This window comes from Colletotrichum karsti (genome assembly GCF_011947395.1).
Source record: "Colletotrichum karsti strain CkLH20 chromosome Unknown Scaffold22, whole genome shotgun sequence".
Classification (NCBI taxonomy): Eukaryota; Fungi; Ascomycota; class Sordariomycetes; order Glomerellales; family Glomerellaceae; genus Colletotrichum; species Colletotrichum karsti.
In genome coordinates this window covers 111,030-135,804 of record NW_024065922.1, presented here as the reverse complement: position 1 = coordinate 135,804, position 24,775 = coordinate 111,030, and the positions used below count along the sequence as shown (strand labels likewise).

Genomic DNA, 24,775 nt, shown 5'->3' with positions numbered 1-24,775 from the left:
ATCCGCTTCTGATTGCCGTCCTGCAAATCAGGCTGGCCATCCCCTGTTGCACCAACGTTAACCCTGCGCTGCCAAGCATGCATTGTCGGCCAATTATCCACCCCCCGTAAGCCAACGGCGACACAATCTCCTGACGCCTCTCCACTTGAAAGCGGCCATGTGATCCTACCTCTAGGCAACAACTTGCTGCTTGTAAAACTCTACATCCCCTTGCTTGAAGCAACGTCAACTTGATACCTCGGATTTCATTGACGGGAAACATGATGTTTGCTAATATTTTCAATCGACCTCGACACAGACCTGCAAGGTCTGTCGATATGGGGATCGGAGACAGACCGACGCCACAAGTTGAGGGTAACGCGGCGACGACTTCGTTACTCGACCTGCCGCAGGAGCTAGTGAACCAGATTCTCTCCGAGTTGACGGAGTCGAACCCAGGACCGTATCGGTTCCGGTTTGAAGATGCCGAGCCATCCTTCAATACCAAACGGGTAAATCAAGGGTTGTCTACCATGGCTAAGCTTTGCCGTACCAGTCGCGCACTTCACGATTTGGTTGAGCCACTTCTCTACGAATTCGTCTATATCCCTGAAGCAACAGCGAAGCCTCTCACATCTTTATTGAGGTGTTGGAAGTCTCGACCTCATTGCGCAGGGTACACAAGACGTCTCACAATCGAGACGAAATGGGTCCCTGGAGGAACGCCTCCTCAAACCATTCCCGCCGAAGATGTCGCCTTTGTTTCTGATGTCGCGAAGAAGCTGAGGGTTTACTTGCGCGAGACCTGGAACGAATATACCTGGAATACGGATATACTTGTCGAACTCGCCATGTTCCAGGCACGCCGCGTCCAAAGCGTGGAGCTGGAGTTTTGCCAGCTGCGAGGAATCTACCGGCCCGCGTTCGAATGCCTCCTCCCCGAACACGGTGACACGAAGCATGTCAGTTTCGATCATCTCGAGTACCTCTATCTTGTGCAGGCGGGATGGAGAATAGCCGAGCTCGATCACGTCCTGGATCGAGCACCAAATCTCGCAAAGCTTCGGTTGTTCATGTGCGACTTCAACTACCCCAGTCAGACGCTTCCGGAAAGTCTCACGAGCCTCTGTATTCTACGTTGCCCCATCACGCCCTCGAGGCTGGAGTCTGTCATCCGGGGCATGGAGAAACTGACTCGAATTGAGTTCACGATCTGGCGTGGCCAGCCTGAAGACTTGGCTAGTGTGATTGCCGCCCTCTCAAAGCACTCCAGGACTCTCAAGAGCCTGACCGTCTGCTTCGGGTGGAATCGAAGATCCGGGACCTCCAGAGTCAAGGTACCGCTGGATACGCTGACCGGCCTCGAGTCCCTTACCACCGATGTGCGCAGCTTTGGTTTGGGGCCAACGGGGTTGGTGCAGTCTTTACCTCCATCGCTAAGGAAATTGCGTCTCATACGATCACCGGAGACCACAAAAGAGGAACTGGAGTTATTCGCCTCTGAGGTTGCTGAAGCCAAGAAATGGGGGCTAGAGGACCTCACGGTCGTATCATCGGGGCCGGAGTACTGGGAAGAGCTCGACAGTAGCCACGACACAGTCTTTGACTATAAGGCTATGTCGCTTCAAGAATAACCTACAAGATTCCGTCATGTCGATGGGCGCTTTAGCTGTCCTGAATCAGGACTGGAAACTCGGGAATACACAGCTCGCCAGGAGACACGTAAAGACTCTGTGAGGCTCCTGACATCAATTGAACAAAAACCTTTAGATCCTGTCTTCCAGGAAATGCACATGAGCAAGCCTTGTTCATCATATGATTGAGGCTAGTTGCAGCCACAACGCTTTGCTCGCGGCATATATCACTTGAGATCACATAATCTTATGTATCGAATACTGTGTTGTTGGTATTACTTCTCTATCCAATCCATTACTTTGCCACAACAGTATCAGATGGCGTAATGCCCAGCATCTATGCACCATTGGCAAACCTGTCCGTATTTGGGAACGAGCGACTTGCAGTCGCACGAGGGGCACAGGCACTTATGAATCCCAGTGCCGCGGTAGTTTTGTGGCTTTTCCATCTTTCTGTTTGATGACATAGGTTGTGAGATTGGGCTGAGTCTTATGCGGGATACAAGGTGGGTGATATTATGTGGTGATTGTCTGGCTGAGTTGGGTCCAGAGATGGCGACAGATCCTTTTTTATATAGATGATAATGGCCTGGAGTTGAACTACATTCACTTCGTCATCGTTGAAACATCCATCCCGACGACGAGCGTGATTCATGGCCAGTTCCAGATATGACTGTCAAATCCACCAGTGCGGATGGACATCGCCGGGTTTGGGGGCTGGCAAGTGAATGAAAAGGCGTGTCTATATTCTATGCTCAACATTAAAACTAGTAATTATAAAATACGGCCGCGAACGCAAGAGACCAAGGCATTATTTCCATTAACCTCATGGGAGATGCGGCGTTGGTGGCAGTAGGTGTGCTAGAGCTGGTCGCGGAGACAATCATCTCCGAAGGAATCGTTGTTGTAGGTGTGGGGGTCTTTGACGTCCTTGCCGACGAGCTGGTTGACGTTGTCGTAATGTCTTCCGGGTCGCCCTGTCTGACGATGCTTAAGTTGTAGTTGCTGACCTCGAAGTGGACCTCCTCTCCCGCGTGCTTGATCTCAGACCCCATTTCCAGTTGACCAAGATACAGAGCGCCGGAAAGCATGCCCTTCTGCCAGATGTACTTCAACAAGGGGCTGTAATCGGCATCGGTCTTGGTCATGTTCTTGCGAGACAGCCATGAGAAGACGTGCTGTCCACCGTCGTTCCAGCCGTGATACAGGGAAAATTGGTTTCCGTCGATGGTGACAGTGTCCTTGTCTGGTGTGGACTCTGCCCAACCGAGGGGCTTGACGGTGGGCACCCACCACGGCCAGATCATAATCTCGAAGGGCGCATTAAGGCCGGTGGAGTTGGTGATGTTGTCGGACAGGAACATATCCACGGCGACGTTGGCATAGAGGTTGATGTCGTCGAACGCCTTGGCCATCTCATCGGGGCTGGCATTCTCCTTGCCCTTGACGTAAGTCTTCCAGTCGGCAGTGAACTGCAGTCGCGAGACGTTCCACAGCTGTACGGGCAGTCTTGATGGGTGAGCCTTCAGGTAGGGGAAGCCCTTGACGAGAGAGGCGTCGCCTGTCCACTTGTAGGTGACATCAAAGCTGCGACCGCCATCATGCACGGCCATGCACTGGTACCCCGAGCTATCGTTGCCCCAAGCATTGTTGTTGACTGTGGCGGACGTCAGTAAAGAATTCCTTCACGATGACATTTGAGAGTAACCCACAAGAGTAAGGAACCTCGGTGGAATTCCAGTGGTCGGATTGGCCGCAGAGGTTGATATCTCCGTCTGCTGCAGCTGCAGGTCCAAATTGAAATGTCGCCAAAATGGCGACCAAAATAGGCGACAATCTGAACGCCATTGTCGCGCGTGTAATGAGTGTATGCGGCGTGTATAGCACAAGAATAGCGAATGACGAAGTCAGAAAATCATTAAGAAACTATAAAACGAACCCAGAAGCATCGATACCCCAGGACACGCAAAGTGACGAAATATGCCACGAACGGGGAAAAAAAGGTTGCGTGAGTATCGGGTGGACGTCGAAGTGAAGGAAACCTGGGAAATGAAAAACAAAACACCACCCACCCACCGGGCCGCCATCCACCATCCACGTTGCAACCTCAGCTTGGACCTAGAAACGCCTGGCGGCCAGGCCAAGGTCCAACAACCGGCAGCCCAGACGCTGGGCAAAGAGTCAGCCGCAAATGAATCTTCGACAGATCCACAGAAAAAGGAATAGGGGCAGTGTTTGCTAACCGTTATTGGATACGACCAGGGGCGTTCCCAAGAGGACAAGCCACCAAGTGGACTCTTGGAGCGCAATCTTGGTGAGAGACATCCTGGATTATCCGTAAGATTGGCGGATTGACGCCATTGACGCAGTGTTTATTTTTGGGATTCGTATTCACCAGCCACGCAAATGAGGCGAGAACGTGGAAGCCTCACATTCCAGCCTCAAATTCCTTGGCGACGGACTATCAATGATCCAGAACTGCCATCCCGTCCCTGATTTCAGGTGAGGTCATCCATCTCCGCGTTGTAAAGAGCATCACCAACATGAGATTCAGTATGCGTCTACAGCAGTCACTCACGTTGCACGATGACTCACGGTCATCGGAGGCCGACGTTTGTCTCACATCCAAGCAGGCATCTTCGTTCTGGCTCTCACAGAAGACGCGGTGCTCTGGGTAGAGTAGCCGATCAACCATGCCCGCGTCGGGACAGGCACGGCACGCGGCATCTTGATGATCTGCTGCCTGATCGTGATGGCCAACCGTTTCTCAAACGAAAAGACATGTCCAATCGGCAAGAAACACGCCCGTAACTTCTTCTGTGAGACAGCATGAGATGATGCAGTGAGAACCGGATGCCGAGCGGGGTAAAAGTACTCGACATACATGTGTTATGAGCCTCAAGATGCATCTGTGTCATAGCTTTGTCTGTTACTGCTCTCTTGATATTTAACGCTCTCACCTCGTGAGAATGTGGTGATCCTTGCTCTCACGGAACAATTTGCGTAGTCTCACCAACATGGCTGACGTCAAGAACGACGACGTTGTCGGCTTCCCTAAGGAAGGAGATGACAAGATCCGTTCCCATTCATTGTCTTCATCGCCCCAGTACAACGCAGATCCGCAAGCCCCATCTTCTTCTGAAGGAGATCAATTTGTGAGTTCCTCTCTTGACGACTTTGCGCTTTTATTGACCCAGACTCTGGCAGCATCAAGTCATCGACTTTCCCCAATGGCTCCTCGACCACTGCGTGATCACGTCCAACCAGTGGGGTAAGCTTTACGATCCGCTTGTTCTACGATACCCTCCCTATAACGACACGGAGCGAGAGTCCGACGATGACGAGGATATGGAGTACATTCACATGCCCACGCCAACATATCAAGTGGCTGCTGTCGTGTTCGAGCCATTGATGGGCTTGTTTCGCAGAGATCCCGACACCGAGATTGATGGCATTGCCCACAGCGGCGTCAAGTTCAATCAAAGTATCGTTCGGCTTCAAAGTTACATGTCTGCAGCGGTTGAATCAACTGCCACGTTCCTCAGGGAGGTCGTGAAGCAGCTTGCAATGGTGTCCGGCAGCGATCTGATAACTCTCACCCAAGACGACCTCGAAGACCTGGCGGATATCTACGCACTGCCAGAACAGGGTGGGTGTAGCATATGCAGCGATAGTTCTGGTGCTTCTGGAGATAACGACTTTCGAGGCAACTACCTCGATGTTCTGCTTAGAAGAGGACCGCCTTCTCCTACTCTACCACCACCGCCGCCGCCGCCGCTGCCGATGAAAGGCAATGGAGGGCATCATTCCCCCGTAGTTGCAGTGGATATTGTTTCGCCTGCAGATGAGCCTCCCGCAGGTGAGCCTTCAGCGGATGAAGACTCGGCTTCTGATCGTTCTGAATTGGAAGAAGAGGACACGCAGAGTGTGGCTTCCCATGAAGTACGTCTAGGTCACTCCCACTTTGTAGTGACTCCTGCTAACGGCTGGTTTCTCCAGGAAATCATTCCTCTGTCTGTACTTCTGCGTGCTCCATACGCGAAGAAGGCGACCATTACTCGGATCCAACCCCTCATCGTTCATCTGTTCATAGGCCGCAATTTCCTCCAGCCATCACTCTTGGCGGACTTGCGACGAGCGATATCCGACTTTCCCTACCCAGACAAGATTCTTCTCATCGTCACTACGGAGTCCGGCCCGTGTAACCCCACGTACGAGCCAGGCGTACCTCGACCCTCTCGCGAGCAGCTTCCCACTGCGTTCGCACGTTTCATGGAAGTGACACCTATTCGATGCACCAGGCAGGAAGCCTTGATAAAAAAGGATGGCAAACTCGAACTGCTGTCTCGTAACATCAGGGCTTTGCAGAGGATGATGCGTCGGGACAACTCGCTCGATTTGGACAGCCATTTATTGGTTCCACATGACAAATGGCACTTCTACGGTGCTTCAAATGGATTGTTCGCGAAAACCTCGGTCAGATACGACCTTCTAAGGGGGCTGCTCCAAAACATCGGCCAACCGCTCAGCGAGGATCGAATTAGGCGCGCCGTTTTGGGCTACGCTGAATATCTGGACAACATCCGGTCATGGAAGGACTTTCACACGAAAGACACGCCTCTCAAGTCGGCTTCTTTGCCTACACATGCACCAGTACAGGCACAACCTCCCGCTGGAAATGCGAATGGAGGAAGCAATCTTACCTCTCGCCCAACTCCTCCCTCTGCCCCTAGACTTCAACTGGACCCCCGCACCGACGTCGACTACTTAATCGAGAAGCCCCTCGCTAAGGAATGGAGAAAGTTTTCGCCTGCCGTACAAAAGGTCATTCGCCAGGTCCTCCGTCGAGAGCAACGACTGAGCGGTCCATGGTATATCCATGGTCGCGAGCGACAGTGGCTGTCTTTTCTGGTCGCTCCCAAAGATGCAGAGCTTGGCTGGAGCGATATTGCGATGGATTCGAAAGTCGAAGACGCCGTCAAGAGCATCGTATCTAGGCACAACGCCGCTGCGGCATCATCATCGTCCTATGGGGTCTTGCAACGCTACCATGTCGGGGGCGTACTGCTGTACGGCCCTCCCGGGACCGGAAAGTCGCATCTCGCTCAAGTCTTAGCCCGAGAGTCTGGGTCCAATGTCATTCTCATCCGTTTTGGCGATGGGGATCCAACAGACGTGAGCGGGCTCTTCAACCTGGGAAGATTGCTAGCCCCATGCATCATCTTCATTGACAACGCAGAGTTGCTGCTTGCGTCAGACGACAAGAACCATGAGTTTGAGTATCGAGAAACGCTGGCCGAGATAGACCGAGCATGCAAGTCTAAAGATGGGCCTTTGATCATCCTGTCGACCAACTCACCTGGCGCAGTTCACCCAGGTCTCCTTCGCCGCGCTCCTAATCGCATCCACATGGGACTCCCATCCTCACAAGTGAGGACAGAACACTTCCGCATCATGCTGCGAGGCGAAATTCTCCATTCAGATATCAGTCACCTTCACTTATCACACTTCACATGGCGCTTCTCGGGGGAAGACATCCGCACACTCTGTCTCCAAGCCGTCATAGCGTGCAACACCACTGTGGCAGACGGCGATAACAAGGGAAAGAGGCTGTTGACGCAGGCTCTATTCAGGGAAGCCCTAAAGAAGGTCCGCCCAAGCACGTCTTCGGCTATACTTGCTGAAATACGCAAGTTCGCAACAGAGCATGATCCAGCGGCTCTGGAAGGCATGGAAACTCTGGGCGCAGAGCAGCGTACGGAGACGGAGGATTCATTCGTGGATGTGCAGGTTCCCGTGTGATCTGGCATGCGTGGTGTTGGACGTGGTATGTTGGATGTCGTTGGAAGAATCTCTGAAGTCTGATCTTCGTCAAGTCTTTCTTTATCAGTAGCCAGGTCCAGGCAAGATTGTGAAAACACCCTTACTTCAGATGCAAGACTCACTATCATTCACCCTATGAACTTGCTGTAGAAAAGCATTGACGAAGACCACGTCCCACTAATTGACCCATGTTCTCTCGCATAATATCGTTCGAGTATCGTGGCGTTACGTGACCCTGGTATCTTGACCATCTTGTCGTTCACTAAAGAGCTCGACACATAGGTTCCAGGCCATTCACATGACGCAAGACAGGCCAGGTCCAGCTCACACTGCGATCACTAATGTCGGTATCATCACCAGCCCGTCTTTCCGGTGAAATCAAAAGTTGAGGACGTTAAGGTTGTAGCGTATCGGTAGTTGCCAAGATACCTTCATGGAGAGCGTGGATTCCGCGGAGCAGACCACGCTTCGCCCGCTAACGCTATGGAAGCTCAACACCATGCTACCATGATCCCGGCCATCCGCCATTTAACACTCGACTTCATCAAGTTAGGCCCCCGAGAGTCCGTCATTCAAACCCAATCATTCGAGCTACCTCTCAAGAAACTCTTCCGACGACATGTGGCCCTAGACATCGTTCGTCCCGACACCCCGGTATCAGCCCCCTAGCTTGATTGTGTGAAGGAATTCACACCGAAGTTACTTTACTAAAACCAATGGAAATCATCCATTGTTGTCCTCGTGAAGTCTGTAGGATCTATCACTTCGCCATCGCCAAGGGATGCCAGGATGTATAGCACTTATCTGGAGCGAAGAATCACAGGCCAGATGCCAAGCTGATAAGATTCAAATAGACGTAGCCGAACATTCCAAAGGCCCCTCCTAACCATGCAATCCTTAGATTCAATCTTCTCTTGTTTTTCGGATTCAACCAAGCCAGTATGTTGCGCAGAGGTCTGGTGCTCAGGGGCGTGGGAGTCCTCCGCCACTCGCGATATCCAGCAACTCAGAAAGCTCACCGGCGCTCCTCCACGTACCACCCTCCACCAAGCTCCAGCGAACATGTCGACATCCTAATCGTAGGCAGCGGAGCCGGCGCTCTGACGGCCGCTCTCCGCGCCAGATCCCAAAATCTACGTGTCGCCGTCATCGAGAAGCAACCCACCGTAGGCGGCGCCTCAGCCATCTCAGGAGGCGGTCTTTGGATTCCCTGCAACCCCATTTCTAACGTCAAAGACTCCAAGGAAGATGCTCTGGCCTATTTTGATGAAGCTGTCGGGGATGCAGGGCCAGCTTCGTCGATGGTTCGCCGACGTGCATACGTCGATAACGGCCTTGAGATGATCAGGTTTCTCCAAGACCAAGGCTTCAGATTCCACTTCAGCAAGGGCTATCCGGACTACTACCCACGCATGAAAGGCGCCATGGGCAAAGGTGGAGGAAGAACGATTGAGACGGAGGTGTTCAACAAGAAGAAGCTCAGCAAAAAATGGCAAGATGCTCTACCACCTCCGAACTCGCCTGTGGCCTTCTACACGAACGACGCAGCGGTGATCACCCGCATGTCATCCTCGCTGCAAGCCTTTGCTCGATCAACCCGAGCAGTCATCCCGCTCATCATCAAGATGATCTTAGGCCAGAAACCAACATCAATGGGCCACGGTCTAGTCGCTCAACTGCTATACCTCAATACCAAGGACTCTCTTCCCACTGACATCCGCCTGTCCACGTCTCTCGACTCCCTCACAACTTCACCCTCCGGCAGAGTGACTGGCGCAAAAGTAGAAACACCTTCTGGGGAACACAGCATCATCGCATCGCGAGGCGTGATCCTCGCAGCAGGCGGCTTCGCACACAACCGCGCTCTGAGGGAGAAACACCTCCCCTCGCCGGCCAGCACAGCCTGGACCCTCTCCCCGAAAGGAGACACGGGCGATGCGGTGCTTGCTGGTGTCAAGCTCGGCGCAGCGACGGCACTCATGGACGATGCGTGGTGGGGTCCGACCATATTCGACGTCGTCACGGGAAAACCTCACTTCGCGTTGATGGAACGCTGTCGCCCGCATTGTATCATTGTTGATTCCGCCGGCAAACGCTTCATGAACGAAGCACAGTCGTATACCGACGCCGGACACGATCAGTACGAGCGAAACAAGGTGGTCAAGGCTCTTCCTGCGTGGTTGATAATGGACAGCAATCATCGGAACCGGTATATGCTCGGCACCAGCCTCTTCGCCCGACAGATCCCAAGGAGAGCGATTGAGGAGGGAAAGATATTTGCTGCCGAGTCAGTGGGGGCTCTGGCCGCCAAGATAGGAGTCGACGTGAAGGGGTTGGAGGGCACGGTACAGAGGTACAATGAGATGTGCAAGAGCGGCGTTGACGAAGAGTTCGGGAAGGGAGGTAATGCGTACGACAACTTCTTCGGAGACCCTCATGCTGGAGGTGTAAATCCAAATATGGGCCCTTTGAATAGGGCGCCTTTCTACGCTATCGAGGTCTGGCCCGGAGACCTGGGCACGAAGGGAGGACTGCTGACGGATGAACATCAGAGGGTGCTGAAGAACGATGGCGGGTTCATACCTGGACTGTATGCTATTGGAAATACGGCTGCGAGTATCATGGGACGGACGTACTTGGGGGCAGGGTCGACGTTGGGACCGGCAATGACGCATGGCTTCATTGCTGTTAACCATGTCGTTGGCAATGGACAGATTTGAGGAGGCTTGTGAGAAATATTTCGGTTTTGTTAAGATGTGAACTATGCATTGCCATCTATAGCGAGGCCAGCTTAACAGAGCGGACATGACTGGGTCCCTATCGTGTACCTAATGACCCTATTTAAATAATTCGACAGGATTGATCAAGATGTGGCGCGATCTATCATTTGAATGCAACTCATCGGTCTCGAGTCCAACAACAACTACAGCTCCAACGCCTCAAAGCAAAACCATACATCAACAGGGCGTCATCTCCTCTACTATATCGTCTACCGTCATTTACGTCATCAGTCGGTGCATTCTAATGCTCATCTAGCACAACTCTCTGTTCGTCTCAAGAGGTGTCGGCTCTGGTGTGATGACTTCTGGAGTGGTGGCACCGGAGTCTAACTTGTCATACTCGGTCGAGTCGACGCTCTTGTCCGACTTGGAATCTTCGCTTGACTCCTTGCTTGCGTCGGTCGGTTCGTATTTCGTCGCCACGGCCGTCTCTTTCACTTCGTCCTTCTTCTCAATATTGTCGTCGTTGACCTTGACAGGCTCAATTGTCTCATCAGACTTCTCTTCGACGTCTTTCTTCTCTCGCTCACCACCAGCGTTGACCTGGGCATTGTCAAGGTCGGCCTCGCCTTTCTTTCCCATGCCGCCTTCGAGTAGCTCGCCTCCCTCCATGACAACCCGAAGCTCGAGATCATCGTCCTGAGAGTATATGCGAACGCCAACGATGCAAATTGCATTCCAGGGGTCTGGCAGGCCCTCTTCTTCAGATTCGTAGCGTTCATCATGAGTCTTGGGAGGGCCTGCAGGAGTAAGACGTGGCTTACGAACCATGTCATCATCACTGTAAAGCTCTTCCCAATCCTCAATTGGCGAATCCGAAGAATCGTCGACGTCGTCGTACACTGGTGCTGGTTGCGGGGGAGGCGCAGGTTGGACGGCGGTTTCCTCAACCGTTTCTGAGTTTTGAGCCTCCGTGGTATCCTCCTCCTTCTCGTCGTCGGCCTTTGTCTCGCCATTGGTGTCGATGTTGGCATCTTGTTCGGCTTCATCCTTGGACTCCTGTTTCGAGTCGTTCTTGGAACCATCCTGATGGTCGGTCTTGGACTGCTCGTCTGGAGTCTTGGTCTCGACTGCAGAGTCATCTTTTGCATCGGAGGAACCGGTCGCCTTGTCGTCTGACTTGTCCTCCTTGGGGTCCTCCTTGGGCTCCTCCTTAGCGGCCTCGGTCTGGACGACTTCATTCTTGGAATCTTCGTCTTCCTTTTTCGCTGCCTCGTCTTGCTTCTTTTTCTCGTCTTCCTCGTTGCCCTTGGTGGTTTCGCGTGCCTTCTGAGCTACCTCAGCGGCCATGGCTTCTGCCTCAGCCTTCATCTTGGCTTCAGCCTCGGCCTTCTGAGCTGCCTGAGCGGCCCTGGCCTCGGCCTCGGCCTTTGCGATTCTGCGGTCGCGCTTATCGGTGTTCTTCTTGGTTTGCTTCTTAGAAATTTCTCGGTTCAGATGGCGTCTCTCCCAGAGCTTGCGGCGCTCTTGCCTACGGGAGTCCGAGGCTCTCTGTTGCTCCTTGAGCTTTCGTAGCCTGGCGACCTCTTCGAGATGAGCTGTGCCTTTGCTGTGCGCGAGGTCATAAGCTGCGCCGATTTGGACGAGCTTCTCGTTTTCCACGCGCGACCGGCATTCGCGTTTGACAACGTCTTCCACTGAAGGCAGACTGTTGTCTCTTTCGCCGGTGACGCTCAAGAAGATGCTGTACTCGCCCGCAGGCATGTCGGGGAGCTCAATGGCTACAGATCGTTCCATGAGATAGTTGCCATGAGAGCGAACAATGTAGTCTTCGGCACCGGGACGACTGCGCTCATGGATGCGGAAGTGAATGCGGAAGGTGTACTGCCCTTGGAGTCCTTTGAAATATCTGGTATCGAGCTGAGAAAGAACTAAGACGAGCGGTCCGTCTTTGGACAGCTTGACTTGGAACTTCTCGTTGAAGTGACTCTTCCAGGGAACTTCGACGCCGATCCATCGCTGAGTGCATCGCCAAGAAGGGTCTCGGAAAAGGCGGGTCCTGTCGATGTGCTGATATTTGCTGAGGAAGTCCTCGTAGTTGATCCAGAAAACAGAGTCGTTGCCGAAATGGTGGCCGAGTTCTTCGGTCACTTCAGGGGTCCACTCCTTGGATCCGTCAGACCAAGCACCCTCCCACAAGCCTTTGCGAACCTTGCCCCAAGGGTTTCTGTACCAATTGGTCAATCACATAGTTCCTGAATTCGTGCAATTGGGCGGGCGAATATCTTACCTCAGCTTGATCAGACGCTCGCCAGACTTGAGGGTTCGAGCCTCCATGATAACGTATGCGTGGCCCTCGGAGATACCGTCTCTTTCGCCGTAGCCCCCGTCGAGGAGACCAGTAGAGCAACCGAAGAGAAACTCCTCGTTGACCTTGGAGAGCTCGTTCTCCCAGAACCCCTCCGTGTCGAGGATGTCGGAGGTAAGCAGCTCGGTGGTGACACCGCCGGAGAGATCTTCCAATCCCTCGCCGATCCAACCACCAGAAAGAGAAGCGTAGTCTCCATGCGCCTTTGCGTAGGCTTTCTCCAGCAGGGGCACCCATGTCTCGTTTTGGTCTTTGCATTGGGCGAAAAAGAGGGCCTTGGAACCTGTTTGATACGTTTTGCGGTATACGCGCTCGACGTCTTCCCGGTCGATCTGCTGCAGGAGATCTCGCTGCATGCTGGGCGAGTCCCAGCAGGGTGACTTGAGGTACAGCTTGTCGTCGATGATGGAGTAAATCCATTCTCCGTCTCGGTAGAAGACGAAGCCGTAAATGCCGATGCGGGTATCGTACTCGACGCAGATGCGCTTCATTCCACCCTCGACGTTAGCGAGGGCGGTCAGACTGGCCATTAACCAGCAGTCACCGAGGCTGCCTTGTTTGACATCGCAACCGTCGAGGTTCTTCATGAATGTGGGCTTTTCGAAAATCTCGTGGACGCGCTTCACGGCCTTGGGGACGGAGGCGCTGGGATTGGAGAGGGTCGTTCGGGAGAGCTGCCACTTGGTGGCGCCGAGGGTGTTCAAGCAGTGACCTTTTTCCCACTTCAAATCCCAATCCTTGGCTTGTCAGCTACCGGCTGTGTTTAAGGCGTTCGTTCTTTGACACTCACCAAATCCCATCCAGGGTCACGGTATCGCATGTTCACTCTCCGGCACTCTTGTACGATCTTCTTTACTTTGCGGCGGCATTCCTCGGCAGCACGCTCGTATCCGGCGGTCAGAAGCTCGTTCGGCTTGTCGGCGCTTGCCGGGGGTAGGACAGGGTCGAAAGGAAGTACGGCGAGCGCCTTATTGAACTTGCGGTTCTGGAATTGCTTCCAGATACGGTTGATGGACTGCTGAGGCGGTGTCTTCTTCTTTTTCTTGGTCTTCTTGTCAGTGGTGGTCGTTGATGCCGGCACCGGTTTTGGACGGCGGTAGTCTTCCGACTCCTCGGAGGAACTGTATCCGTGCATGTTGGCGGGAGGTCGAGTGCGTGGACTCTAGCAGCAAAGGAGGCCAATTGGTCGCAAAACGTGGAGAAGAAGTCAGGAAGAGATGAAAATCGGCGGTGCTTATTTAAAGAGGCAGATAAGTAGACTGAGGCGAACGGGTCAGCAACGTGGAGGGTTATGAAGAAATGGAGAAGAGAGTAGCTCAGTGGAAGAGCACAGACGGGCGATTCAGGAATGGAAACGAGAGAGAAAGGATATGGAGGGTATCTCCAGGAACACAGTCGAACGCGAGTCGTGGATGACGAGAGGTCGAGCATATAAGTAGGAAGACGGATTGGGGTGAAAGGGGGTGGTCGGGGAGAACAAGGAGGGCTCACCTGGACTCGGAGTCGCAGCCTCGCGAGAAGGACTGGACGATCTGACAAGCGCGAGTCGAGTTAAGAATGCCGCATGACAGGGGCCACGCCGAGGGCCACGGGGTGGGGATTCACCGCATCAAGGCAGTGAACAGGCGTCGAGTGGGCGAAAGACGATTTGCCTCTCTGAGTGTCTGATCAAGCCCATTGTCCTCGAGGGGCGCGGCAGGTCCGCGTCAAGCAGTCCGGGGAGGCGGCGGCGGCGGCGGCGTTGTCGGGGGCAGACGACGACATGGGAAGTGGAGGGTGGGGAGAGGAGAGAGGCTGCTTGTGCTTCCAGGCCCGTTCGGTAATGTCCAGGAACATGGCCCATGTCCCTCACTCCGTATCTGTACGGAGCAGCAGAGTCTTTGAGGTGTTGTTCAGGTTGGCGAACTGTGAAGACACTGGACGTGGACGGGATGAAGGCGGCAGGCTGCGAGAGCGGGGCAGGGGTCTGTCTCTCTTGGCGTCGAGAGGTTGCAGTTGAACGGTCGAATTCCGGGGTCGATAAAGTGGTCCCGTCCTCACATGCGCCGCGTGGTCTCGTCCGTTAGGTTCTGGCGGTGGAAGAGGGTGAGTGAACAAGGTGATAAGTTGGATGTATTTTTGGTGGTGTTTGGGTGAGAAAAGAATACACTTGACCAGCTCGATACATCATGTTTCGTTATCCGGCAGGTACATGGCTTGCCGGCCTTATCATGCACTCGTGAGGTAAGACGCTAGCGATAAGGCACCTAACTCAGGTCCCAGTCAGCGGCCTTTAGCGGGCGAGTCGAGCTAATGGCGTTCGGGATCCAGCCCAAGACGCTAAGTGTGGGGTTAACGATTGGCCGATACAGCATCTTCTGCTGATAAGGAAGGACCCTTAACCGGGTCGCTTATCCGCCCAGAACAGGAAGAACAGGCTGGAGGCGCGAACCTCTGCTTTTCGTTCCTTCGCTCTTCTCTCCGGCCTTCCCCTTCATCCGAAAGACGAGACACGCATACCCTAGTTCTGCCGCTGTCGATTGTCACTTCTTCACCCTCTTTACCTTCTTCTCTTTGTTCTGCTGCATGTCTCCTCCGATACTCGGATCCGGCGCCATGTCGTGCCAATTACATATAGAATATCTTTCCAACCATGGCTCTGCACTACCTGCAGCCCGGTCAGACTTCTAGTTCTTACAGACGTTTGCCTCGACGATCCACCGCCAGTGGCATCCACCGAACAAACATCCCAACACTTACTTGTAAGCCGACCTTGCCGATAGGGGAGAACCCTGCCAAGATGGGCCTCCAACACAGTCGGCCGTGTTCCCCGAGTACCGTGCAGTAAGGACAAGCACGGTGGGTAGTCCACGGCACGGGGGACGGCTCGTTGGGGGCCAAACTCCACGAGCACGCAACTCGCAGCTAATGCCTTGCTGGTGTACGAATATCCGTACGATGTGAGAAGTGAGGGTATTGCCAGGTCGGCAGTGTTTAGCCTTCGCTGTCCACTCATCTAGGTCGGCTGCCTCATCACTGCCTAAGCCGCGTCTCACTCAAACTCGAATCAATTACTAGCTTTCACCTTGAACACCGACCACTAATTCCAGGCAGCTGCATCACTTGACCTTGACCCGGTCCTAACGGCGCCGGCCTGTCAGCAGAGCCGCTTCTTACGAATCTCTTTCAGCGAGCCGTTGACGATCAGGCCGGCCAAGCGCTTGGGAACCCCGCGATGCGAGCGGATAACGACATGAGGCTCAGCTTCAGCCGTAATATACTCGCTCCGGCCCAGAGTTTGCCGCCCTCACTTGCCATTGGTTTATGCGCCATCACTGTTCGAACATCAAACATCACGCAATCAGCCCTCTCCACTATGGTGGTATTTCCACTTCATGACCTACTTTTCATGGCATGCCATGCCATGGCGACTTCTCCGTCAGCTTTGGAGATGATGCCGACAATTCTGGCGATAGCGATACCGACGACAAGATACCGGGCCTATCAAGGTGCCACTGCCACTTTCACAGCCCCCGACCAATACCACACCCGTTGTGCTAGGTTGATACTTGCCCGTTGAACTAATCGGCTTAGGTTGTCTGTGTCTGTAAGGCAGTGCTTGGACGCCACTAATAAACATCCCGATGGATGACACCAATGGTTCCCTCACGATAATCGATAATCCGGGGATGTCCACGCGAACCATCGTTGACATGCCAATCACCCCCAATGCCGTCCTCACTGCTTGTACGAGTCGACAAGAATGGCAAAGGCCAGTAGACCCCCTGGAAGCCATCCCCAGCATCCTGCAATGCAATCTGCAGGAGGTTGCAAGGGTGCTGAACCCTCTGAACGAGTCATCCTAGGCGCCCGACCGTTGTCTGTCAGCAGTGGAATCAACAAGTACCGCGCACATGGCGACGGGTTACCATTCTCCTTCGCTGGCACATGCACTGCAAAGAACAGCTCATCGGTCCCTTGACGGCCGAACTGCTTCCCGTCTCGAGGCAAAACCTACTCTTCTCAGCCTCAGAAACAACCGTTTAGCTTCGTTCGCCTTAACTCGTCTGACTTACAGACGCATGCGAGTTGTGAGTTGGGCTTGCGTAAACCTGAAAACGGTGCGTCCCCCACTGAGCCAAAGTTGACTTCCAACCACTCCCGGTCACACTATCTCACCCGTCCACGGCTCGGTAGAGAGCACTGCATGTCTTGGGTGCATTGTTTGGCAACGTGGACAACGGAAGGCTTCAAACACGAAGCAGCCTGCCATGCAATTCGGATAATTCCTTGGTTGTCATCAGCCCGAGGTCCGACGACACATCACATCGTGTTGGGTCCCGCCCGACCCATCCGCTCCCGGCAGTCTGCAGTCAAGTGCCATGCACTGTACATGGCACAGAGAGAGCGTCTCCTATCTTCTGGTACTGATACTCGAGATACATGAGGCGATTTCTTAATGATTGGCAGGAGATGGGAATCCTCAGACCTACACTGATTCATGTCGTCTATCGATATGACCACCACGGGATAACGGAAGAACGAAATTTCTGCCAGTTTGAAGGGCCCGAAGAGAGAGAAAAGGGACGTGTGAGATGCTAATTTAGTGTACGCTTCTGGATCCGTGTGGATGGATGGACCCTGATCGTCCAAACTATCAGAAACACGCCAGTGGAGAGTCTTCAAAAACAGCCCTGAAAATGCATTCCGAACGCTGTTGGGGTTACTAAAGGTTTCGGAGTATCCTGCTACCATTTCTTGCAAGGGAGTTACTTTCGCGATTCAATATTTGCCAGGGTTGCCGTATTTGGTCGAGGTCTAGGCCGTAATTAGTGTGCCTATCGGACCCAGTCCGTGACACTCCGTCACCTCACCGACCTCACCGCATTTTCTCCGATTCCGCACCTTGAACCTTTGAGGTGGTTAACCGCCGCACGTGTTAGGGAGCATCCAAGTTGCAGAAACCTTGCTGTCGCGGTTTACCCGTATCTCCTTTCTCTCGTCTCCTTTATTTCTTGGTAATTATACTTTGCTGTCGGGCTGTTGTGCCTCCAGTCTGAGCGTCTTTGCCAAGTGGCCATCTCCAGTGTAAGAGCCGTGTCTAGGGAACATGCAAAGTCGTCCAAGATTCCAGCGATATGGAGAACACATTGGTCTTGTCTAGAAGCTTGCATAAGGTGAACGTGGTTCTGAAATCATAATCCCTGTCGGCTAAGTTCAAATCGCTGAAACGATGTTCTCACGTGGTGATGGAAGAGTGATTGTTGGTTGAGATATTCAACTAGGCTGGAGAAATATATCACGGCCACCTAGCAGCTGGAGAAGTGTAACACAGCAAGGACGTTCGAATTTCATTATACCGCTTGCTCAATTTGCCATCTCATGGCTTGCTGCGACGCGGCACGGTCCGCTGGTTCCTGCATACGACAATCTCTGGACCCATAGACCTACCGCCCGCAGAAGAATCATTGTTCTTTCATTCGTCACGGCTCTCCTATCCGACATTAAGTAAGCTTGCAATAAGAAGATTCCCTGTGACTTTGTCCCAGTGAAGAAATTTAGTCAAAATTACCTATTTTGTAGAAAGCCGCCAGCAGAATACTGAAGCCACGCTTATCCGGGTGGAACCAAAGGGTTGGTTTCGACAGCCAGACGGGTCATCCAGTCTGGGTTCAAGATGTCTTCCAACAATAATTAAGGCTTATACCATGTTCTGGGTGCCTTCATTGGTCGCTGGGCTATGTATATCGGAACCTCATGTTGCAGGTATGCTATCTCCGTTCGTCTCGATCATATCCCACGATCATTTTTGTAAATCTGGATAACCTTCCGGCCGAACCTTGGTATGCCGCAATCACCAGAACGAAGGCTACCGGAGATGTCTAGCTCTTATAGTATATACAATAGCACATTCATGTTGAAGTTGTCAAAAGCTCCTCTCATCGTGCCATCTCACAATCATCGTTGATAACCCGCTCGCCAACAACCAAGTTCCTTATCATACAACATGCGCAATCCCGAGTTCATCGCATACATGAGACACCGCACTCTTATTCGAATACTGAATCGAATTGAAGAGATGTCACAAGTATCAACGACACCGACCAGCCGACTGTCGACGGCCACTACTCGAGTACCAATCCACCCCCCTGGTGCCGTTGGAGACGGCCGTCCTCCTGGTTCCGTCCCAATCTCTCAGCTCGCAGTACCGGACGCAGAAATCGAAGACATACCCATTTATTTACTTGATGGTGCTGAGCCCGACGACTTGCAAGGCGGCACGTCGGCAATGACCACCGATGCTGTTGCAAGACTCGGACCAAAGCAGTCCTACCCGCACCATCCAGTTCGCAAAGCTCCTGTCGACTTTCTCGAGAAGTTCAAGGACTTGAATGGACCACTGCCAGTTTCAAGGGCACCGAAGCATCGTCCCTTATGGCGGGCTATGCGAGCCGCTACGCTGTTGCCTGGCGGCGGCAGGAAGCCACAAACCCCTGGCGAACACGGCCCAGATAACCTCACCTTGGATCCTTTCTATTATACACGATCCTTATGGGTAAACGACATAGCAAGGAATGGCGAATCTTCTACACATCAGCTTGGCGACATAACTTGGAATGCGGATTCTAAGGGCAGGGGGGAAAACAGAAGCAGTTCCGAGATGAGTTGAAAGGGCATTTATAATTTGGTGGTGATGATGCATCTTTGAGGTGTTCGGCTTTTGGGGGTTGGATATTGGATCGAGCAAAATGGCTTAGTGTGTGATTAAATATCAGATTGGAGTACTTATATATACTAGATCTAATTAGTGTTTAATTATAATATACTACTAGTAGTAGCTTATATAGTCTACTCTATAAATAAGAAATAATAATAGTAAATAATAATAGTACTATTAGCTATATTAGTATTTATAATAGAAAATAAAAAGGTAGGCTAACTAGTAGTTTAGACCTCTACTTTAATTAATATATATAAATAATAATAAGACTAATAGATAAGGCTAGAGATATATATACCAAATATTAATAACTAGCTAAACTTTAGAGATAGTTCTAGCTATAGCTATTTATTAACGCCTAGCTAAACTATAATAGCTTTAACTATAATAGCCTTAACTATAATAGCCTTAACTATAATAGCTTTAACTTAAATAGAGGGTTTCTATAAATTTTATATATTAGAGAAAGGTTTATAAGTTATATAAAAGAAGCCTTATTAGGGTATTAAGAAGATATATATAAAAAGAAACTACTTAACGCTATAAAAAGTAGGTTTCTTCTCTATAATATTAATATTCTCTCTACTTTAATATTAACTCCCCTTTTAAAGCTTCCTTAATAACTCTTCTCTATAATTAAAATATAACCCTATTATATTAAGACTAAATTATTTATTATTATTTATTATAATTATAAATAATTAGGTATTTATATAATCCCTTTTAAAACTAATAATATTATAACCCTATAGTTCTAATCAATACTATAGTAAATATTTAGAGTTATTTATTAGGTATATAATACCTTATTATTTAGTAATAATAAGGATAGTAATATCTATAAGGATTTAATATTATATACTTTAGGTATTATTAATAATATTATTAAGCTTAAGTATATTAAATAGCTTAAAGAGGCTAAAGCTACTACTTAAAAAGCCCTCTAAGGGATAAATAAGATCTATTAATAGGAGATAGCCCCTAGTAAATAGTTAAGGCCTCTATAGTAATATAATATAGTAACTATTAATAAGTTAAGTAAGTTTATATAATATAGAGAGCCTTATTAATAAGATAGAAAGTATTTAAACTACTTATAGATTAAAAGAACTTAATAGAGTTATATTAAGTTTAGAAATAGTAAAAGATAATAAGTATTTAAATAGGTTAGTATAATAATATATTTAGTAGGCTAATAAAAGGAGGTCTATATTATAGTTTTCAGTCTAGTTAGTATAAAGGTTTTAATAATATAATTAGTATTATTAATAATAAAGGTAGTCTATTTAATAGTAATTAAAATTAAATAAGTATAATTTATAATAAATATAAGTCTTAACTAGCTTATAGAGAAGTAGCCTAAAGGCTATTAATAGAGTATATTAGTTTTAATAGGGTGTTACTATTAGTAGTAGTTCTATATATTAAATTTAGAGAGTATAAGTTAGGATCTTATATAAAAGTAGTAAAATAAATCTATTTAGCTTAGAGGTAGATCTTATTAATATTAAGATCTACTTAAGCTCTTAAAATATTTAAGAGAAATTCTCTATAGCTCTATAAATAAATAAAAGAATATAATATAGTAAATTTAATAATTAATAGTTTAATATATATTATTAAGTAATTTATATTAATTTATTAATCTCTTATTAACTAAAATAATATCTTTTAATAATAAAAATATTACTTTATAAACCTTATAAAATTAAGTTATTTAGAGAGATTAAATTAAAGTACTCTTTAAAGCTTTTAGGCTTTAAGAAATAGCTAATTAGAGAAAATATAAAGCTTATTAAGTTTAAAATAAAGATATTTATATAGACCTTTTAAGAGGCTTTAAGCTTCTATAGCTTTAAGACTATTTAGTATTTTATAATATACTTATTTAAGTCTTTATAGAGGACTTTATAGCTTTAAGAGTAGCTAATATATTAAATCTCTTTAATATAAATAAAATACTATATAATAAATAGAAGTAAAACTATTTATTTTATATAAAAGAGTATTAATAAGTATTTAAAGCTAATATTAAGGCTTTTAAATATATTAAAGAGATTATAGCTATTAACTTTTAATAACTTTATTATAAAGCTAATAAGAACTTTAATATTTAGATTTACTCTTTAAAGAATACTATTAATATAAAGGCTAATAAGAAAACTATAAAAGTAATAATAAAATATAAAGCTATATTTAACTTTATCTATAAGAAATATATTAATATCTATAAGAACTTTAAGAAGTAGCTAGAGTATTAAAAGAGAGTAATATATAAATAGCTTAAAAATAATATTCTAAATACTATAAGGTTTAACCTCTAGTTTCTAGAGATTATTACTACTTTATAAAGTATCTATATATCTAATTAAGCTAATTTATATTTTAATTTAACTATTAATAAAACTAAATAAAATAAGTTTATAATTAATAAGGTTATTAAAAATATTTAAAAATAGCTATAAACTACTAAAGTATTTATTATAATAGCTTATAAGACTAAGAGGGATATATTTAGTCTAATTATAGCTAGAGATAAAACCTTAGTTTTAATTTAAAGACTTAAAAATAAATAAAAGACTAAATAAAAGCCTTATAAAGGGTCTCTAGCTATAGAAAAATACTAAAAGTATATTAATACTATAAGAGAGACTTAAGACTTAATAACTTTAAGAGAAGCTAACTATAAGATATACTAAATAAAAAGCTATTTATTCTCTAAGTATTTCTATATTAATAAAAGCTTTAGATCTATTTACTAAAAGCTTAATAATAATATTATTATTTTATTTAAGAGGTATATAAATATAAACTTTAAATTTATAAAGTATATTTAAAAAGTAAAAGAGATAATATTTATTTCTAACTAACTATATAATAAATTAAAAAGCTTTATATATATTATATTTCTTATTAGCTATTATACTTTTATAGGCTTAATAATTTTAAACTTTAAAGTAACTCTTTATATTTTTAATAATATAAAGTAATTTGAAACCCTCTAAATAGCTCTTATAGGTAATTTTATATAGGCTAAAATAAAAAGAGTCTCTATTAAAACTTATAGTATTATTATAATCTATATATAAAGGCTAATAAGATTTAAGCTACTCTAATTATATAATATAGCTCTATATAAAGACTTTATAAGTAACTTAATATCTCTTTAGAAGCTCTAGAGAATAGAAATCTAATAGGATTAAAGCTTAAATAATAACTATATATAAAGAGTAAATTATATATACCTCTATATTCTTAAGTTTATTAATAATTAATATATATTTAATTACTAACTACTTAATAAAGCTATTCTTATTATAGTAATCTCTTTACTCCCTCTAATAATTAATAAGCTTTTTATATTAAGATAAAGGTATTACTATATAATAGAGACTTAATAAAAATTAATTTTAAGATCTCTTAAGCTTTAGTACTAAAGGTTAAGCTATTCTAGCTTTAAGCTTATTACTTAGCTTATAAACTTAGCTAAAGGAGTTAAGTTATATAATAACTATTTAAAAGTAATAGTAATAAACTATAAGGTATATAAAATAAATAAGGCTTATAGAGTAGTTTAAAGAGCTTTATAAGAGTTTATTTAAAATTTAAAACTAAATAAGAGATTAATATTAAACTTTTGTAATAATAAAATAGAATATAAAGGTTATACTTTATTAATAATCTATATAGATAAAGCTATAGGCTTTTTATAGGACTTCTATTTAATTAATTATAAAATAGATATACTTTTTAGTATAATTAAAAAGCTTTTTATTTATTTTAAAAATACTTATAATATATATATAAAAGAAATTAAAGCTAATAATAAGATTTTTAAATATAACTATATTTAAATTAAGATTTACTCCTATAATATTAAATTTAAACTATTTATATTAAATACATAAGCTTAAAATAGAGGGGTAAAATAAATAGCTATTATTATTAAGAAATATATAAGAGTAATAATAATAAGGGTAAAATTTCTAAATATATTATAACTAAAGATTATAAAGACTATAATATATTTATATAACTAGACCTTATTAGCCTCTTAAAGCTAAAAGATACTATATAAGCTTCTCTATAGCTACTTTTAAAAAGAAGAGAGCTTTTTATTAACTTATTTAAATCTTATTTACCTCTAATCCTATAGATATAGAGTATATATAATAATAAAAAATACTTAGTTAAAATAAAATTAATATTAAAAGCTTATATTAAAAGCCTTTATTAGTTTTCTTATAAGATATATATTAAGTAACTTATTTTAATTTTAAAACCTATTTAAAAGTAAAGTATTTATAATAAAAGATATTATCTTTAATAAGAAGAGCTATTATAATAGTAATTTATAATAAATAGTAAAGGAATTTAAATATATAGACTTTAATACTATTTAGAAATATATTATTTAACTTATTAAGTAGTTTTATAAGTCTTTTATAAAATAGAATATTAATAAAAAAAATAAAAAAAATAGTTAATTATATTAATTTTATACTTTATAAACTATAAGAGGTTTTAAATATTAAGGGTAAATTAAAAGAAGTAAAACCTATATATATTATAATAAAGTTTAAGCTCTTTCTAATTTTACTATTAATCTTAAAGCTTATAGCCCTTATAGTATAGCTTATAAAAGGTTTTAAAGATAATATAGATGAAAAAAAGTAAATAATAGCTTTATTTAAAAAGATATAAATACTCTAAATAACCTTTAGAACTTTATTTAAAATAGCCTTTTTAATAAAAAGCTAAATATATAAAAATCCTTAAGCTCTATATAGACTAAATAGCTTATTCTATTTATATAAGAGGCTTAATTAGCTCTATATAATAGATAAAGTTATATAAAAGATATATAAGGAACTTCTAGCTAATAAGATAGTATTAAAAGGCTTTAAAATATATAAAAAGCCCTCTAGAAGTTCCCTATTACTTTAGATTTAAGAGAAAGGCTTTAAGAAATATAAAAAGCTCTCTAAAAGCTCTCTATTATAAAGAGCTAATAGTAATATTATTTTAACCCCCTTAAGTACCTATTAGAGAGATCTCTTATTATTTTTAATATTATATAATTAGCTTATAAATTAAGAGGAGTATATAAAAAGAAATAGAAAATTAAAAGCTTAAGTAGATAAGATTTATTCTCTTATAAAAAGGTTCCTAAAGGCTAAATAAAGCTACTTTATAAAGTATAAAACCTCTTACTTATAGAAAGAGATTATAAAATACTTCTCTATTAGGTATTAAATACTTAAGTACTATTAAGTTTATATTTATAAGCTTAATAAATATAAAAGACTTATAAAGCTTAAAGTATACTTTATAATATAGAGAGATTAATAAGTAAAAGATTTAAAAGATATTTATATAGTTATATTTATTAAAATCTTATTTAAAGTCTTTATAGTAATTACTATTTATTTTAATATAAAACTCCTTTCATATAATATTATTAATATATTTATATATATATTAATTAATAAAATAGTTTATATATAGATACTATTAAAATATAAAATATTAAAAAAGTCTTTAGACTCTA

The 24,775-nt window shown here is 45.3% G+C and overlaps 5 protein-coding genes across 5 annotated transcripts; 3 read left to right on the top strand and 2 right to left on the bottom strand.

Moving 5' to 3' along the window:
* Positions 1-317: 317 nt before the first annotated feature.
* On the top strand, positions 318-1,613 carry CkaCkLH20_07088 (uncharacterized protein; the record flags this gene model as incomplete). Its single annotated transcript, XM_038889805.1, has 1 exon — positions 318-1,613. The coding sequence occupies one exon, from the start codon at positions 318-320 to the stop codon at positions 1,611-1,613; it is 1,296 nt and encodes a 431-aa protein (XP_038744729.1).
* Positions 1,614-2,474: 861 nt separating this feature from the next.
* Positions 2,475-3,461, bottom strand: CkaCkLH20_07087 (endoglucanase; the record flags this gene model as incomplete). The annotated part of the gene is made up of 3 exons (XM_038889804.1): positions 2,475-2,555; positions 2,624-3,270; positions 3,326-3,461. The coding sequence occupies 3 exons, from the start codon at positions 3,459-3,461 to the stop codon at positions 2,475-2,477; spliced, it is 864 nt and encodes a 287-aa protein (XP_038744728.1).
* A 1,169-nt stretch (positions 3,462-4,630) lies between these two features.
* On the top strand, positions 4,631-7,415 carry CkaCkLH20_07086 (mitochondrial aaa; the record flags this gene model as incomplete). The annotated part of the gene is made up of 3 exons (XM_038889803.1): positions 4,631-4,768; positions 4,821-5,555; positions 5,613-7,415. 3 exons carry the CDS (start codon positions 4,631-4,633, stop codon positions 7,413-7,415), a joined length of 2,676 nt encoding a protein of 891 aa, XP_038744727.1.
* Positions 7,416-8,377: 962 nt separating this feature from the next.
* On the top strand, positions 8,378-10,156 carry CkaCkLH20_07085 (flavocytochrome c; the record flags this gene model as incomplete). The annotated part of the gene is made up of 1 exon (XM_038889802.1): positions 8,378-10,156. The coding sequence occupies one exon, from the start codon at positions 8,378-8,380 to the stop codon at positions 10,154-10,156; it is 1,779 nt and encodes a 592-aa protein (XP_038744726.1).
* Positions 10,157-10,468: 312 nt separating this feature from the next.
* CkaCkLH20_07084 (calpain-like protein) lies at positions 10,469-13,659 on the bottom strand (the record flags this gene model as incomplete). The annotated part of the gene is made up of 3 exons (XM_038889801.1): positions 10,469-12,383; positions 12,447-13,261; positions 13,315-13,659. The coding sequence occupies 3 exons, from the start codon at positions 13,657-13,659 to the stop codon at positions 10,469-10,471; spliced, it is 3,075 nt and encodes a 1,024-aa protein (XP_038744725.1).
* Between the last annotated feature and the right edge of the window lie 11,116 nt (positions 13,660-24,775).